Source organism: Cryptotermes secundus, unplaced genomic scaffold, assembly GCF_002891405.2.
Source record: "Cryptotermes secundus unplaced genomic scaffold, Csec_1.0 scaffold4059, whole genome shotgun sequence".
In the NCBI taxonomy this organism is placed as follows: Eukaryota; Metazoa; Arthropoda; class Insecta; order Blattodea; family Kalotermitidae; genus Cryptotermes; species Cryptotermes secundus.
This window is the reverse complement of record NW_019723387.1, coordinates 85,507-104,706: the sequence shown is the minus strand read 5'-3', so window position 1 is coordinate 104,706 and position 19,200 is coordinate 85,507. Positions and strand designations below refer to the sequence as shown.

General features: G+C 38.9%; 1 protein-coding gene across 1 annotated transcript in view; it reads right to left on the bottom strand.

Moving 5' to 3' along the window:
• Positions 1-8,835: 8,835 nt before the first annotated feature.
• The window catches only part of LOC111861898 (potassium channel subfamily K member 18), a 74,546-nt gene continuing 64,181 nt past the window's right edge, over positions 8,836-19,200 (bottom strand). Inside the window, exon 2 of the mRNA XM_023846842.2 lies at positions 8,836-11,386. Coding sequence (XP_023702610.1) covers positions 10,464-11,386 — 923 coding nt within the window. The 3' untranslated portion in view covers positions 8,836-10,463. The remainder of the gene's footprint in view (positions 11,387-19,200) is intronic.

The following is a 19,200-nucleotide window of genomic DNA, read 5'->3' as shown; positions in this document are numbered from 1 at the left end:
ATCTCTTCGTGGTTAAGCTTCCTTTGCCACGTGACGGCTGTGCAAGCTGGAGAATTTCAATGAGCTTGGAGAAAATAATTTCACGAAATGTCATTCTTAGAATAAGACTCTTTCCACTACAACAAAGACTACGTATTATTATTATTATTATTATTGGTATTATTATTAACAATAACAGAAGCAGGAATAGCTCAGCCAATGTATTGATGGGTTACGGACTGGAAATTTGGGGTTCGATTCTCGGCGCGGGCAAAAAAATGTTCTTTCCTTCACAGCGTCGTAATCGGCTCTGGAACGCAACCCGGCTCCTAACAGTGGGCGCTAACAGTTATTTATAAGATTATATATAATAATAAAACAATCTGTATTAAATCATATCCTGCAGAAATAAAATTACGAGGATGGTACAAATTAACTTATGGTTAAAATTTCAGGAAAGAAATGAAGCAAACAAAGATATTAGTTTTCAGAAGCTGTCAACAATAACAACAGGACATGACTACAATTTAGACAAGTTTCAAAATGTAAGATTTATTGTTCTCACAGTGGTGGTTATGAAAAGTTCAATATTTTGGAACATAATTCCGTTTAGTCCTTTGAAAATCAGCCAGTTTGTTTCAACGGACTACACTGTGTTAAACGGCAGAGAACGGAGTTCTTAAAATGTCAAAATATCTATCTTTTCATTCGTGGAAATTTGTCAAGAAATACGAGTAAATAATATCTGTAGTACATAGCGTTATGTGCTGTCGGAAAGAAACTTCTGCCTACACGTAAGATAACATATAACAGATTAATCAAGATCAAAAACAAATTCGCCTGAAAATTTTATGTATACAAAATGTACATTTTCTTGAAATTGGTGAAGGTATATGGGAGATTACACTCAGAAGAAGTACAACGGTTTTTCGATAAGTTATTTTCATTTGCATGCACATGGGATATCTAAAAGTTGTCTTTTTTTAAGTGTACTTACCAAAGGTCGTCAGCCCGAGAGTACGTAGGCAGCTTGATGCAATGATGCTTCTCGTTCTTGTAAATTATATTTTTGATGTCTGAAGCCACATGAAAGCGTGCATTTGACGTACTCAACCATCCTAGCGCTAACATAACCAAAAGTCCGCGCCATATCTCAAGAGGTTAGTCGCTGGCTTCCCACCGCGGCGGCCCGGGTTCGATCCCTGGTCTGGTAAACTGGGATTTGTGGCTGACAAAGTGGCGCTGGGGCGGGTTTTCTCCGAGTACTTCGGTTTCCCCTGCCAATCTTCATTCCACCAATTTCTCCATCATCATAATCACCCGGGACAGGCTACAATAGGCCAATCAGTGGCCGCCGTGCCGAGTGGACCCAGTTGGATTCCACCCCCCACTATGCGAATTAAAAACCTAGTCAAAAGATTATAAGCCATATCTTCGGAATATTAATGTTATCACATTTATATAACTCTCAGAACCTATATACCATAGAAACATAGCGCATTAACCCAGTAATTTAGTGTTATTTGCAAATATATTGACTTTTCTTTACGCAAATAACGGATCTATCATAAATGTTGTAAATTTAATAAAATATTTTCTTTGAATGAGAATATTCATAGAAAACACGTTAAAAGATGTTCTAAACTAAGTAACTGTAGAGTAGGTAATTTTCATAAACATAAAAATAATTAATTGGTTCCTGTGCTTAATAAAATAGGCACCACGCCTTGAAGACGTGTGTAGGGAAGTGAAGGTACAGTTCCACCATTCTTCACATCTGCACTAGATGGAGGTGAACGGTCAGCTTCACACCCTGTCCGCTTTATCCCTGGGGAAAGAGCTCTAGTTACCTGTTTAATAGGAGGCTGGGTGGACCGCAGAGAAAAGAAAACTCTTGTCCCTAANATGGAGGCGATACGTTCCTCCGAAACGTCTGTTAACACCACATATACACTGTGCCAAATCCCAGAAGACTGCTTTCTTCATAGTCACCGCCGTGAAAGCCTCAAATCTTACATCTTGTCCCTAAGTCTAGTCATATCCTTGCCGTTCAACACATAGCCCTTGGCCGGAGATATAGAGAACACTGAAATATATGTATGCAAAATTTAATAGCCGTAAATAATATGGCTGCCTATAGAAATGTACCTGTATTCTATGAAATGAATATTTCGAAGAAGTGGCTTATATCCTTGCCTTAGTTACAGGTTCTAAGCTTCCATTTTGGTAATTATTGATACCAGTTTCGTTTCCAGGTTGTTACACTGTGGTTGTGGGCGATATTACTGATGATTCAATGGTAAAAACTGCCTCCACCTTCAGGGTCGAAGTGAATAGTTTGGTGATTTACTGTGTATACACAAAAATATTTACTTCGATCCTGAAACGTCGGAAACATAGCCTACAACTACACGATGCAACAAGCCAAGAACAGACTTAACATCAAACCCGCCCTAAGATAAAGGAGCCAGGAGGGGGTAACTGCACAATAAGGGCACAAGTGGCAGTGACATACCAATTAAATATATTATGTACAGAATATGTGAGTGAGCTAAGGACAAACATATTTAGTTTTGTACACGCAAACAACACATCAACACATCTGTGCTACATTCATCTTGGCGACACTTCACACTTCCCATAACAACTCGCTCACATCTTCGCTTACAGTCTTATATTCTTAGTCATCTTTGTATGTTGAATAACTTCATTACGTTAACAGAATTCAGTCTGACTTCCTTTGAACGAACAAAAGTATATGTTTACATACTTCTCGCTGTGTGTGCATTCGTCTTGACGTCACAGACGCTTAAAAATAAAAATATGCTTGAAAAATTTCTTTCAATTAAAGTAACTCTTTCTTTTTATGCGGTCCCAAACTTCACAATTTTTTCACTCGACAAAATGATTTAACTCAGCACTTAATGGTTACAATTATTATGGTTTTGTCTCGTTGAGCTCAGTTGCAGGATTTGGGCTGTTTTACTGTCTGTTTAGTTCCATATTTTTAGTTGTTCTTTATGAGGAATGAGGAAAAGTTCGACATTCTTTTGTTCCTAGCTTTTTTGTACATTCTCTCCGTGAACAGGGCGAGCACGTCTCTCGCCCTCACAACAAAACCACCAAACATGATGTCCATTACAATTTCCACTTTGTTCTGTGATGTAAAGGAATATTAAAATCATTTTTAAAATGCGTTAAAAACTTGTTACTTTTATGTTTGTTTTACCTCTCTACATGAACCATTTCATATCTTGCACGTAAGAGTCATTTTATAAACAGCAAAGAAGAAAAAACAGCAAAAATCCCATAGATAAGCATGAGGTATGCTCTTATATGGTATATACGTTTATCACAGAAATTGTTATGCTCATATGAGGGAAGTTGTAGACACTATTGTAGCAATGTTAATTTTAAACAAATTCAGGATAATTTATCTAGGTAAACACAACCTGTGTAGTTATTAAAACAACATACATATTGTTGTATCTCTGTCTTGTTAAATTATTTTTGTACTGATGTACTTGTAAAGGTATTTTTAATAACTTTAGATTTATATTTAAATTTGCTTTCTTAAAAATAATACAGAAATATATTTAGATCCATTTTATTATTATCATCCTAGACCTTCCTAGTGAGCTATTTCCTTGTGGATTTCCCAATAAAATACTGTAAAAGATTCAATCAACGCGGTGCCAGGCAACAGTTCTGTAAACACGGTCCAACACGTAACACTACATGAGGCTGTGTTTTCTATGTCGTCCGCGCCGAGCAGCAGTGAAACAATGGGTTTATGCAAAAGTTTCTACACTAGGGCTCCGTAAATGCACTTCCGCGTAAGCGGTGATGGCAGCAACAATACAGATGGCGTTTTTCGTGGGGTCTGTGCGGAGTGCTCATAAGAGATGTAAATGCAGTGACAGAGTTAGTTCAAGGACAGTTAGGATTCAGTCGTAAGCCGGAGGAGTGAGCCCAGAAGAATTTTTAGTTCTGAGGTTCCAGAGAGATTGAAGACGAAATAGCAAGAAGACTTCATAGTGATTTGAAGTGCTAGTTTCTGTGTTGAGATCCATTGCTAGGAGACGACTAGTGAAGAAGAAAAATTCTTGTGCTTGTGCAACGGTGAACTGGAAAATGTGCAAATCAGTGATAGCGCTGTATTTAAATTTGATTACAGAGAACCTCTAAACAAGGTGCTAATAGATCAAATCATCCAAACTAGAACCCGTTATTTTCGTCACGCGTACCACCCTACACATGACAATACTATATACATTCCTCTGAATAAATTTCGTTCAACAGTTCAGACGCCAGAGAGGAGCAAATCTATGCACTGAGACGGCATTTCAGCCAAATCTTTTTAATTAATGGGCGGTGAAAAATACAAATCCTTCAGAATTTCGGGAGCGGCCTTCATTCATGACCGCAATAATTCCTCATATATGCTATATATATGAGGAGGTGAAAGAAATAAAATGATTGTAATGAAGAGCTGTCACCTCACGACAGAAATAGAGCCAGCTCCTAAAATGTCGAGTATGTCAGATAATTCAAGACCTATCAGCCTTCTGTCGTCTATTGGCAACTGTTTTAAGTTATTATTCCAAACAGAATTGACAGTGTCATTCTGAAAAAGGAGGATTTGACATAATTAAATTTGTTTTCCGTGTTCACCACAGCGCATCAATGAAACCCATGAGGGTAACTTGGGAAGCGACAAAATATGACTAAGAAAACCTGCAGTAGATATGCACTTCGTTACTAAAAAGTTCTTAACAAATCTAGGCAAGTCTGTCTGGTATACAAGCTTCTAAACCGGCTGAAATGTAGCTGGAGTCAGAAGGAGGCTCGCTCCGTTTACCCTCGTTTATTTTTTGCTCCGATCCTGGAGATGGAGGCAGTAAGTTCCTTCGAAATATCGGTAAACTTCTACGAGACTAAACGCGGTGAGATCCCAGAAAATAATATTCTTGAAAGCAAAATATTGCGAGGTTGTAATTTAGATGTAGTTGAAATTTCGCAGGGCTAATGTATTGTGGTTTTCTTTGTGGGCTGATCTGTAACGCTGTCAAATAGATTACATCGAATTGTAGGAGGGAAGCGGTCGTGGCCAACTCCAGGAATTATACCGATATTTCCTTGAAGGGACTCAGAAATACTAAGAATAGCAGATGTCCCAGCTGAGATTTGAACTGAGAACTTTTCGATAAGAGTCTAGAGTCTCACAGCTATGTTAATCCGCTCAGTGACTGTAATGTTATCACGAATGTAATGCATGATTATAATTTAAATGTTATCCGCAGATGAAAACATAAAACGATTATAGACGCCACTATATCTAATTTCCAATTTAATTTATTCTGTGAAGCTACATATAATAAAGTAGGTCACGAGTTCATAACCAAATTTATTTACGGCTGTAGAATGCTATATTAAAAATAATGAAACGCCACAGACTTTAAACGCTCTTTCTGGATGGATCAAAGGCATGTTAATGCTATTAAGTTCATGTGTGGGCTGATACTAAATAGGGAGCCAGTGTTCTCAGGGCAAAGACATGAGCTTCGGTTCGTGATGATTAGCGGAATGTTCTTGCTGTGTCGATGTACAGTCGTATCAAATGTTTCTGAACTGAAACTTCGTATGTATTCTGCCGATGGAAGAAGTATAACACTTGATGTTTCCCAAAAGTGGGCTCTGAAGATCTCCATTATCCGAAAGGATATAATTTTGAATTTTCAAAACACCTGGAAAGCCGACTATTAAACGGCATTTGAGGATCACCCGATTGCCTGCAGATTATACATTCAGTCCTTTACGTTTTTCAGTTTTTGTGGATGTTGACATTTTGGAAGCAGTAAATATTTCTGAAACTTTGACAACAACATCCATATCCAAAGACAGGGTCATCGAAAAAGGATTCCGGGATTATGAACATTAATCTTTAAAAAATCTTAAACATATCGAAATGATTCAAGCTTTTAAATGTGGCGAATGAACGTAGTTTTGGATATGCACTGTTTGTGCTGGGTAGCGAACGACGTTGAGATGCTTTTGTCTGTTCACCAATCGATTGAACCTGTGCGCAAGGCCGGCCGTCAAAATTCTCGAGCCCCGCTAGTTTTATCTTCCAGTGCGAGTCCGTGCCAGCCGAGATGTGAGCTGTGAACCAGAAGGCTGAGTTTCTTTTATGGTATGCAGAATTTAAATCTGTTGTAAGAGCGAAACATAAGTTGTGAAGATTACATCCAGGAGAAGAAGCACCAGATGATAAAACTCTGACTCATTGGTTGAAAAATTTCAAAGAAATGGGATGTGTTGCGAAACAGAAATCTTCAGGTCGACCAGGAGCATAGGAAGAGAATGTGGAGCGCATTAGACAGTCCTGTGTAAGAAGCCATAAAGGCCAGTTACTCATCAGAATTTAGAATCAGGAATTAAAAAAGAAAAAACTGTGATTCAAAACGTCATTCACAAGCGTTTACAACTTTATGCCTGTAAGATTCAGTTGAAGCACGAAATATAACCTGATGATTGGCCCAATCGTTATGATTTTACAAGTTCAATGTTGAAGAAAAATTGAAACTTTTCTACGCCAGATTTGTTTCAGAGACGAGGCAATATTTTTTTTGAATGGGTGCATTGATAAGCTTAATTGTCAAATAGTGGGATCAGAGCAACCAAAAGAGACATACTAAGGTCATATAAAAACTTCAGACATTTGTTAGCAATTTTAATATAGAATCATTTCTAAAAGTTTAATAGCTTTTGAGTGATAGTTTTCATAATCCCTGCATTCTTTTTCGATGACCCTGTAGTACAGGTAAATAGAGGAATTTGAGGTTCTCATGGACAGAAAAATGATGGCGACTATCTTAAGGGGGATGTGACGCCATGTAATCTGGTAGAAAGGTACCAACTGTGATATTTCGAAGGAATCTGCTGCCTCCATCTTCAGAATAAAAAAATTAAGTCGCGAGAAAACGAGGAGAGGAAATTAAAGAGAAGGAAATTAGGCTAATTAACTGCAACTTGGGAGAGACCATGAAGATGGGAACAGTATCTTCCTCCGAAACTTTGGTATGGATATAACAGAATATATGGCATGACAATCTTAAATCTCGCAAAATTTATTTTTTTGCAATCCCATGAGAACCGAGTTATGTAATATTGTTGGAGCTGATCATGTCATTCTGTATACAGCATCAATGTGCAGGAACAAGAAGTGGAAAAGCGCACACACTGTGACCAACGGGGATAATGGATGGAGGGAGAACCCTCTCAAGATGACAGGAAATCTTTACATTGACTTTTCAGCATCATTGGGCACGCCTTCTTTGCCATAGTAGCCCCTGTCTAGCTACAATGGTCATAGAAAATCGAGTAGTTAGGGGCCTTTTCCATGCACTTCCATTAAGGTTGACTGCGAAAATTTCAATGGATCCTATCCCCTTATCAAAGAGGGTCTTCAGAAGTGCTGAGCTCTGTGTAAATAGAAGCATACAGGGAGTTTCCACGATAAGGTACTATTGCTAGCTGAGCAAACAAAGGACACTTGTGAAAGAAATGCAGAAGTAATCCGATATGGACCATTTTACAATTTTGTGGTTAATGGAGACATTTTTCTTGAGTCATGAAGAACCTGAGCAGTTCCAGTTTTTGGCTATTACGAGTGTCATTATTGTTACTATTATCTAACAAATTTCATGTATCTTAGTCCTTAGACAGACGATAATAATTGCTCATCTAGTCACGCTGTTGCCAATATTTGACGGAAATAAAGGATTATTAACCTGAAGAGTTCTACCTTCTGTTATTCAACGCCGTGTAATCCGTTTAAGTCAACCTACACAGCGCCATCATTTGCAGAGTTGAGCAAAAGCTAAGCAAAAAACCAGTGTGAAGGAAGTAACAACTGGATCCTTTGGTTGATTTTCAACGGACTACACCGCGTTATAACCAAGAAGGTATAACACTTCATAACCATCACTGTGAGAACCTCAAATCATTTATTACCCTGTTCACAAGAGCCAACAATTGGCTCCTATCCTGAGCCAAAATAATCCAGTCCACTCCTTCCTATCATACTTCCCAAGATCCATTTGAATATTATCCTTCCATCCACGTGTGTTTTCCTAGTGGTCTCCTTCTTTCAGGTGTTCCTCCGAAGCCCTGCATGCACGCCTATCCCATACACCACACACCCATTTCATCAACTTTGATTTTGTCTTTCTAATAACATTAAGGTTCGGCCACACAGGGCCCTACGTACGCTATTTTCGCTATACGAACAGAAAAATATCTCCCTTTATTGCCTATGTGACTGGCCATACAGACTTCCGTACGCTACGTACACTATGTTCCCTATGTTAACTGCGTCGCAGAGTGTACACAGCGTACGTAGCGTACGTAGCGAATATAGCGTAGCGCTCTGTGTGGCCGAACCTTTAGCCAAGGAGTACAAATTAGGACGCACTTACGCCGTTCGTCTCTTACACCCTTTCTCGTAGGTTCAAATTGTCCTCAAAAGGACCCTGTTCCCAAACACATTCAATGTATTTTTTTTCTCCATAATTTCAGATTTCAAGTTTCACAACAATTCAAAATGACAGCCAAATTATGGTTCTATATACTGCATATACACCAAAAACCAAAAACTGATACCGGAAGCAGCGTCATCAGCAGCGACTTGAAGCACAGAGCAAATGATGCTCGAGATTGTTCAAGTTCGTATAGCAACAGGCGTGACCAGAGTGGTTTGAACGGCTGTTGTACTGCGATGTGGAAAAACTACCACATTATCACTTTTCCTGGATAGTCTCTTTCCAAAACAGAAGATCGCATTAAGTGGAGGAACTGTTTTGGAAGAGACTGTGGACCTGTGGTCTGACAGATTACTGATGAATGAATGAATACTGTATATGTAAATCCTTACACGTTTTTATCAGTATAAAAGAAGACATAAGTTTTTGAATTGAATGGTGTCAAGTATTCCTGGAATCTCATTTTCCCTTAATTTCTTCATATATGTTATTTTAATTTCTCAGTCATCTTCTCAAATTTGAACTTTTCCACATTTTCAAAATGTTGTTGTTGCTGTTTTTATATAAATTACCTTGTTTTGTCTTTGGTTTGTTTTTTGCTTTTATTTGTATTTACTGGCCGCTGAATTGCAAATAAACAATGAATTGAACTGATGTTCAATAACAGTGTTAAATAAATATAGCACAAATCTGGAACATGGACTTAATTTGCTTACCCTCCAATATAATTTTACTTGACACAGACATATTCTGATTTATGATATTTTGATGTGATGTTCGTTCCTTTCACAGTAAATTAGATGTAAATTACATTATACAAGAAAGATTTAACTCCTTGCTCCCATGAAGTCATGTGATTTCTACCACAGAGTAAGAGTTACCTCAGTTATGAACTTTCGTAAACAATAAATTTTCATATGAAAACTTAATCAAATAGAGCTACCATCTAAGGCAGCCAACAGAGAATGCACTGTAAAATGAGTTTATAAACTTGGTAGTCACTCATACATATGGTTTTATTTTTGTTACAGACGTCACGGCATTTGCCACAAATAATTTTTAAAATTATGGTATCAGAAATCCATCTTGATATTTACTACTTATGAAATAAAAAATTATCATTTTAAGTAACCAACCATACCCTCATTCTTAATAGCTCTAAAACTTGACCAACCGCTTTAAATATCTATTCATCAGTGCACTGGAGGTTGAAATCTCATTAAAATTTAATCTCATTCTCCATTAATTAAACTTGTAATATGTATTTAGCATCCTCCTTGTGTCCTCTCAGCCTGTGAATCAAAGATAACTACAGTCAGTTATTAAACATTTTCTACGTTCCTTTCCCTTCTTCATTACCTCTTGCTCTGTATATATGCGGTTCATATTACTCTTCTTCAATTCAGCATCTTCTCCTTTCAACGCTGTGCAGGATGATAAAATTTTCAGTCAATGACATGTCCATATTTTCTTCAGCCTCATTACATTTCTTATCTCTTTGGTTCTGCTTCCTCGCATGCAAACTCTCCATCAGGCAGTCACACCTCTGAATTTCTTCAGCTTCATTATCTACTTCTGCACTTAGTTTCCATTAGCCAATCACATCTCTGTGTTCTCTTCAGCATCCTCATCTTCTTCCTGCACAGTGTATACACCAGGAACCTCACTCTCGGCAGGTTCTTGTGGTGCCTTGGCCTCATCAGGAACTGGAAGTACAGGGGGCAGCACAGGTATTGGGGCCGTCACCTCCATGGGGATGCTCGATGGGTGAATATCTCCCCGCTTGATGGTGGCAGTCACTTCATTCTGGTCTAACACTCCAGAGAACATGGAGGTGGGCGTACCACTGGACACTAGGGTTTCTTGAGTCATGTTCCTATGATAGGTTCTTTGCTGAACTTGCTGTTGTGTATGCTGATGTTGGTGTTGATGTTGCAGGTGTCAGGACGATGTTGAATAAGGATCACCACTATTTGCATCCTCTAGAAAATTATTACTACCTTTAGATGACGAATCCTTATCATGGCGCAAAGAATGCCTGACATGATGTTTCAGACGATGAACAATCTCATCATGAAGAATATTGAAGCACATTGCTGTTAGGGCCATCCCACTTAGAATATAAAGTGAACAAAACCATACTGTGCCGTTCCCACTTCCAAAGCTGCCTACAGATTGTCCGCTCGAATTTCTGTTTGCTGCATGATGAGAGACCATTCCACCAGGAACAATGTCTCCAAAACCTATTGTGCTTAAGCTCATGAAACAGAAATAGGAGCCATCAAGGAATGTCCATGCTTCTAGTTTTGTGAGAACAACAGCACCACCACATATGTAACACAACATGATACACAAACAAAGAAGTACTGGAGCCAGAATGCTGCCAGCACTATGGTACTGCTGAGACAGACTTTTCCTGTCAATGTCCAGATTGTCAGTACCGTAATCTGTCTCCCCTAGGATTGAGGATGATTGTTGTAACTTCAGTACCTCCCCATCGCGGACTGGGGAATGTAAATTATTGTGCGTGCTACTTGCTGATGGTGTGAATGCTGTTACTGAAGATGATGATCTGACATAGAAAGGTTCTTGGAGCGGCAGTTGTTGCTGCTGTAGTTCTATCTGTTGACGTTTCTTCTTCATGCGACGTTCTTTTTCTTGCATCCTCCTCTCGTCATAACAGCAATAACCACAGTTTGAACAGAAACAACAGCAAACAGTACGTGAGAACGCACCACGAACACACCGAGACAGAAGACTGCCAACACTTGACAAGTAGATCAGCATCAGTGGGATGCCAAATACAGCATATCCCATTGTCACTGCTTTCCCCAGGGCAGTCCGCGGGGCGATGTTCCCATACCCTGCAATAGAAAACATCAACTTCATTATGCCATAAGTCGTAAGAAGAAAATTTGAAAGTGACAATGAAATACAATGTACTAAATGAATGAGAATGCTTGGCCACAAACAACGTTAAAAGAGAGAGAAATTGTGCGATTTGGGTTCTCACGGCGGTGGTTATGAAGAGTCCATTTACTGGGATATAACGCCGTGTGGTCCTATGCCGTCATATCCCAGAAGATAAGGTTCTTAAGGGAGAAATTTATTTCCTGGTTATAGTTAAAGCAGGAATAGTGTGTTTGCCTTTCAACAGGCAATAACTAGTTCTTAATTCTTAAAGTCTAAACAACTCTTACATCACATAGTGCCGTTCAATATGTAATTGTCAAACTTCTCTGGCAACATATTATCTATTCTGTGTTCATGGATTAAGATGTTTATTAACAAAATAGGCTGTCGTTTTAATAAGATTATTCCAGTTAACTTTTGAGGTAAATTATCTCTTAAAAGGTCCTGAAGTTACAAGTTTGGAAACCTAATTCCCGACTCTAGTTTAAACCCTTACATATTCGGATTTTCAAACAGCCCTGATGAAGGAGGGAGGATCCGCCCTCCATTGAAAATTATAGATCGTGTACTTAACCCTGGCCTCCGGTGTGTGACAAATAAAAAAATATTATTTTTGTCTGTAAATTTTCAATTTTGGAAACAAAGGGAAATCATAAGGGTCTAAGTCCGGCGAGTAGGGAGGATGGGGTACGATAATTTTGTTGTTAGTTAAAAATTCTGCGGTTTTCAGGGACGTGGACGGCCACTTTGTCATGATGAACCACCCCCTTCACGTCGATAAAAACAATGAACATGTTCTTTGTTGAACTCCGGACCTGCCACTCCTTTTTTGCTCTTTGTGACTGTTGACGCTACAACTGCGACGATTGTTGGTTTGTTTCTGGATCATAAATGTACGAGTAAGACCAGTTTTCTTCACTCGTTATGACCTTACAGATAAAAGTTGGTTCCTCCTTTGCCTTCTCTCGTAACTCCAGACATACATCTACGGGCCGCTGTTTTTGATCGTTTCTCAAGATTCGGGGAACAAACTTTGCGGCAATGCGGCATATGTTCAAATTTTCTGTTAAGTTATACTCTATAACTGATCCCAACGGTGTCTGCAAGCTCATGGATTGTTCGGCGACGGTCTTCGTGAATGAGTTCTCGAATTTTTTCAACATTTTCTATCGATTTGCTTGTGCTTGGTCGCCCTGAAAGTTCGGCATCTTAAACTGACACTCAACCGGCCTTGAAATGTGGATTCCATTCAAAAACCACTCTACAGCTTACAGAATGTTCTCCGAAAGCCTCATGAAGCATTTAAAGGGTTTCGGTAGTGAATTTACCGAGCTTCACGCAAAAATTGGTGCAGACTCGTTGCTCGATTTTGCCACCCATCGCAGATAAAACGAAACACGAAGTCGAAAAAGCACTCGTGTAAAAACAGTGCTTGTTCACAGCGCGGTATCACTTGGCTGACTGATGCAATAGGCTTGCGGCAGTGTTGCCTTGGCCTCCCTTCTCATCTGCCTTCACCGAGGCAGTTAAAATAGCAGTCGAGAAAAATTTCCGATAGCGCGTTTAGGAGGAATATGATGCACCAGTCTTAATGTTATAAGATTAAACTAGGAGTGACAAAAATCGTTATGGTTATTGAGTGAGGAGTACCATGCCCAGGGTCCTAAGAGAACGGACAGGAGTAAGGAGAAGGGTGAAAGGGTATGGGTCCCCAGATTATAGTGAATTATGAAGGAGGAAATGAAATACGGTTAGGGCAGAGGTGGAGCCCCTAGCTATTGTAATGCAGTAGCACTGGACAATTTGCATTTAGCGACCCGAATGTATTCTTGGCTATGGTTATCCTAGTAATGTTAGGCAATTGTGTTAATAGTAACTAATTATCATTACCGTAATTTATGATCACAATAAAATTAAATCAAGAGGTTGAAATGCAATTATGCTAATGTTTCACTATAGCTGACAGTGATGTCATCTCTTGACGGAATCTATGCTGAATTTATGTAAGATTTGAGGTTTTCACGGCGGCGACTATGAAGAATGTCGTCTTCTGGGATGCGGCGCCGTGTAGTTCTGTAGTTATCTACATTTCCTAGTAACGCAATGCCGCAATGCTTGCTTCTTGCTCCTTGATTGTTTCGCGTATGACCTTGAAGATGGAGGCAGTACGCTCTTCCGACAAGTCTTTCAATTTATATCAGACTATATGGAACCAAAACCAAGAAAACAGAACTAAAGAATCATCGTTGTGGAAACATTTTTATTTATCATGAAATATCTTTGAATCCTTGAATAATTTCAAGATTTTGACTTCAGAAGGAATTTTTTAAATTAACCCAGTTGAGTTGTATAATAAACTTAGTGTGATATGAAGAGAAGGGGTCGTGACGTGAATTGAGGCACAATCCCAGCATTAGCTCTGAGGCATTCAGGGCAGTCCTTGTTGGGGCAGAGATTAGAATATGGAAACCAAACCAGAAGGGTTATAGCTTCAGTCAAGCTGCTCTGTTCACAAATTTAAGAACCGATATATACCCATCGGGTTATTCAGTGTAACAATAAAATGAGATATAGGACACTAAACTAATATTCTCCCCAGAATTTCTAGGTTATGTAGCTTCGACATAACCATAAAATTTGATACTAGTATTTAGGTCGTGATATAAGACAGACTTCGATTCCAATTGATATTTCGTGAAATGGAATTTAGGGGTTCTGATTTGATATCCACAGATCGTAACCCATTGGAGAGCAAATTACATCCCGCGGAGATACTTCAAATATTTCATGTGATATTTTTTTATTTAAATCTAGATTAATTTAAATTATAATTGAAAAGCTAACCAGAAACCCGACGCAATTACACATGTAGCACTAAAATTGTACGTGCTTCCCCTTATTGAAAATAATTGTTATTATTGTGTTCACCTTTAAAGTCGAAGTGTAAAATTTTCACGTTCAGTTTTCGAAGGTTATTTTAATAATTTATTTTTAATTCGGTGTTAAATACATGATGAATTCTTGGATCTGGAATAAACCTTGAGAGAGTACACAGTAAAAGTCCACCTACTCAGCAAACAAGGGTACTTCATATCTTGTATAAGCAAACCTAGAGATGAATAGTCCCGTATTAATACGTTTCAATTTCCCACGGAAGAATAAAAACTTGAAGTATGTTAAAAATAGAATCAATTAACTTTCTAGTGAAGGTGTAACATTCTACCTACCTATCCACCTACTTACCTATCCATCGGCCCATCTATCTACCCACCCACCCACCTACCTACCTACCTATCAACGTATCTATCTACGGTTCTACAGTCCTCTGTTTGGCCTTGACCGCTTTTCAGTTTCTTAATCGTAGGCACAGTCGGTAGGACTCCTTGGATGAGATGGGTAGTCAGTGCAGCAAGCATTATAGTGGAAAATGAATGTAAAGTCTTTGTCAGGGAAACTGAAGGGAGGTTGTCTGAGTAAGTTTTATTGTGAGGATAGATGAGCATAGATGATCTCCCGGCCAAGATTCGAACCGAAGATCCCTCTAATAACTGTCAAGATACTTACCGTTATGGCCACAAACTCGGCCGAACCATAAGAATTCATGGAAGTCCTGTCATAATATGGTGCAATGTAGTAACTAAGGAGAACGGAGATAAAACATTTATTTTTCCTTGCTGCTGCAACTTCAGTTTGCTCTAAAACAAATATTTAAACTCTTTCTCGCTACTTAATTTGAGTTCTATGTATTATTTTCAATTCTTTTTGTTGCGTCATAATCCAGATATGAACGTAATATTTACAATAATGCAAATACATTTTTAAATTAAAATTCAGAAACGAGGGGCGTTCCATTGTGTATAGCTTTATTTTCCTATTGATGGAAACCATTATCCTGAGAAATATTAATAAACTGATATGAAATGCCTACGCGTACGAAATGCGAAATATAACTCAGACGGGCTTTGTACCATTCACTTGATTTATTACCTCAAAAAATATGTATAATATCCTACGAGACTAAAAAGCCTGAATCATATGCTGAGTTACGTAGATCCATTTAAGTTAAAATTGATTAAGGTATGCAAAATGAAATTACCTACTCTGGCGTATAGACGCGTTGCTAAGCTGCGACTTCGTAAATAGAGACCGTTTCGGGGCAACAGCTTGGTAAACACGTTCTCATTGTTACGCAACAGTTGGACTATAGTAATGGAAACGGGGTGTTTCTATGTGGTCCGAGCCGAGAAGTTGCAAGAAAGGGACTAAGTCAGTGGAGTGTTGAGTTCTGTACGGAAGACTGCGTAGAGAGAACCTTAGAGCGTGAAGCTGAAGAATTTCCACTATCAGAAGCCGTTATCAGGCAACGGCTGGTAAATTCCTAGCGGTTGTTATGGTGATTTGTGAATTGTGGGGCTTAGCCGTGGCGTTGTAATTATTTGTATTTCCATGTCGTGTGTATAAGTGGTCGATAAATCCATTCACCAATCCAAATCTTGTCTACAGTCACATTCTAACACGTGAAAATACATTTGTTCAAAGGTACTTGTATATGCATAGTGACAGCGTACTGCCCTGTTATTAAAGGGAATCCGGGTTAGATGAGAGCCAACAAAAATAATCATACAAAAGTGAAAATAAAATAGCCTATACATCAGTTTAATGACCTCCAGTGACCTGAAAATGTAACTGCAACCTATCTTAGGAAGTCTTTCATAATGAATACACCTCAGACAACAGAAAAAGCAGACACTGCTTGCTGACTTCTTCATGATTTTTTTTGTTCTCCTACTTTTAGGCCTTCAAAGTGGAGGCGATATATTCCTCTAAAACGCCGGTTCACTTTCACCAGAATACACTCAGTTATGATCCAGAAGATAAGTCTTCAAGATTTGAGTATAAAATTCAATAATTCATTCATTTTTGTTTTTTATCTAAAAAAAACTAAGAATTGCGAAAATAATGTATTGTGCATAAAATCATATTTTTCATGTTTCTCTAGAGCTTTTGTTGGAAATGATTTTCTCTCAAATAGGTATTTAACAAGTTACGCTCCACGTGTCGCACAGAACTGCAAAAAGCGTCCGCTATTACTGTCCAATTTCAAACTTAAATGTATAGTAAAATTTCCTTGTAATAAATTTCATGAAAATCTGTTCAGTGGTTACGACGTATTACATGCAGTCACAAAGACGGACTGACAGCCATGACGNCCCCCCCCCCCCGATTTCGTTATGAATGTAACAAGAACAGCAAGAGAACATGTACTGAAACCAGGCAGATTATGTAAAATTTTCTCAAATTAGTACGCGGACTTCGCAAACAGTTCCTTTGTGATTCTTCATACGTCACTGGCCTTTATATTTATTTATTGCAGATATAAATATCATTCTTCTTAGTTCAGATAACACAATACAGTAACGTGGATGGCTACACAAAAGACAGAGGAAGTAGAATACTTCGAAAGGCTCATAATCACCTGCTCGTTATCCTAATCAGGAAAGCACGTTTTAGACTATCTGTCCTGAAAACATGAGCTCTTATAGGTTGATCAACTTAACCAAAATTTGTTGGCAGAGCAGATCGCTGTAGCTCTAACACTATACAAATTTTATTAAGGAAATGATGTCCACCAGGTCATCGGTAACCCTGACTGAGATATATCGTGGTCTTCGTCAGTCCTTCAGACGAATGCCAGGATAGTATCACGATAGGCCACGACCGCTTCCCTCCAAATCACTTGTTATGTATTATTAACCAATCATCGCAGCATTCAATGCTGTACAGTATGATAATATACTCACAGGGCCGTTAAATAAATTATAAATAAATAATTTATTGACTCATATGTTGGGTCGTACATGATATAAAATTATGTGTGGCCGTGGAGCATGCATAGGGAAGAAATAAAAATTGAACACAGAAGTTTGGTCGTACAACTGAACAGAAAAATCATATGAGAAATATCGCTGTACCACCTCTGTGGTCTAGTGGGAGGAGTTTCTGGCTAGAGATCTAGAGGTTCCGGGTTCGATTCCCAGCGCTACCAGATTTTCTGAGAAGTAGTGGGTCTGGAACGGGGTACAATCAGCCTCGTGAGGGTAACTGAGGAGCGGTTCGGTCTAGAAAACCGAGATTACTGGCCGTGGGGATCCGTTTCGCTGACCATGTTACACCCTCTATCCGCTAAAGTTGGCACTAATTTCGCCGACAAGCGGCGGTCGCGCTGTCGATATACTTCGCTTGCGGACTACAGGCCACGGAGTTTTTTTGTTTATGAATAAGATATCAATATTAACGGGGCCGTTAGAAATTTGGATGGGGAGTTATAAACTGGTCTGAAATTCCTCAAGAGAGGGCCTAGTATTTTGAGAACAACAATGTATTTTCGAGTCTCATAAACATTTCAATAACGGAGTAAACATTAAATCCTAAGATATCGTACATCACACCATGAAATCAGCTGGCTGAAAACCTTGATGCAAGAGACTGTCCTTATTTCTACTCTGTTATAATCCCTTAGTTTCGGCGTGATTTGCTCACGAAATTGCAGACAAGATTTCCCAGAAATTAAAAGCATCTAGACGTAGTGCTAACAAAAACGTTACCGTGTTCAATCTCCACAGAACATATGTGAAGTTCCTACCCACGTCATAATAATCATCTGTTGAGTAATCCGAAACCACAGCCTTGCAATTATTCAAGGATTATGCCCTACAACGTTCCTTCAGATTCAGCGCGGCTGAGGTACAATTCAGTGAATAATTGAACGAGATGAAAATAGGATTTTGAGCACAAAAGGCATCAGTCTATTAATTCTGTTTTCTGTCGAAGTTCACAAGGTACTGAAACATGCAAAATTTATAATGGAATTTAGGTATTAAAAATACGGAAATATATTTCAATGCGAGGTTCTCGAAACCCTGACTATGATGGGATGTGAGGTCGCCTACTTCATTTCACGAATGCTTCAGAGAAACATACTGCCTCCATCTTCATGGTTGAAAAGATAATCAACTTTGGGGTCCTAAAGTTAGAGGCAGTGTTCCCCCGAATTGTCAGTGAACCCGCACTACATGGTATCACATCCCAGAAGTTGATAAAAAAAGTAAAAGTAAAGGTATCTCTGTAACAGGCCGTGGAGGCCCATATGGTTGTGAGATGTTGAGGTTCCCACATTTTCTAGACTATTGGCTCATAAATGGCGGCAAGGTTATCAGCCCTACGCTCCCGTCGCCGTTTACCCCCAAGAATATTCCAAGAATATTCCTGGTACTCATTTCTGTTAGAGACTGAGTCGACCCCAGGGCCATAGTGCGGTTGGAAGGATTAGGTCAACTGAGAAAGAAATCCAATGACCTCATCGGGATTCGATCCCGAGACCTTTCGGCTTGTAGTATAGTGCCTCAACCAACTACGCTACCACGCGCCTCAGACATAAATTTGTTAAATTTCAAAATTAAGAATAAAATAACTTAAGGGGAAACAGCTATAAAAAGTAGGGGGATTTACAGAGGAGGGACAGAAATATTGGAGAAGGAGGGGAAAAGTTGCACATGCGTGTTATATTATGATGTGGAGGCGATGGAGCGCAGTTTTTTGATGGGCTGAATGATTCATCAAGCCCAGCATTTGGTTTGTTATCTTCAAATAAATAATTTTATGGAGCACAGAAGCATAGGGTTTCAGTTTTACCTCTCACCATTCTGTGAGACGCGTTGCATCCTGACGGAGTGCTGATTTATCTATATCAAACCAGATAAATCCT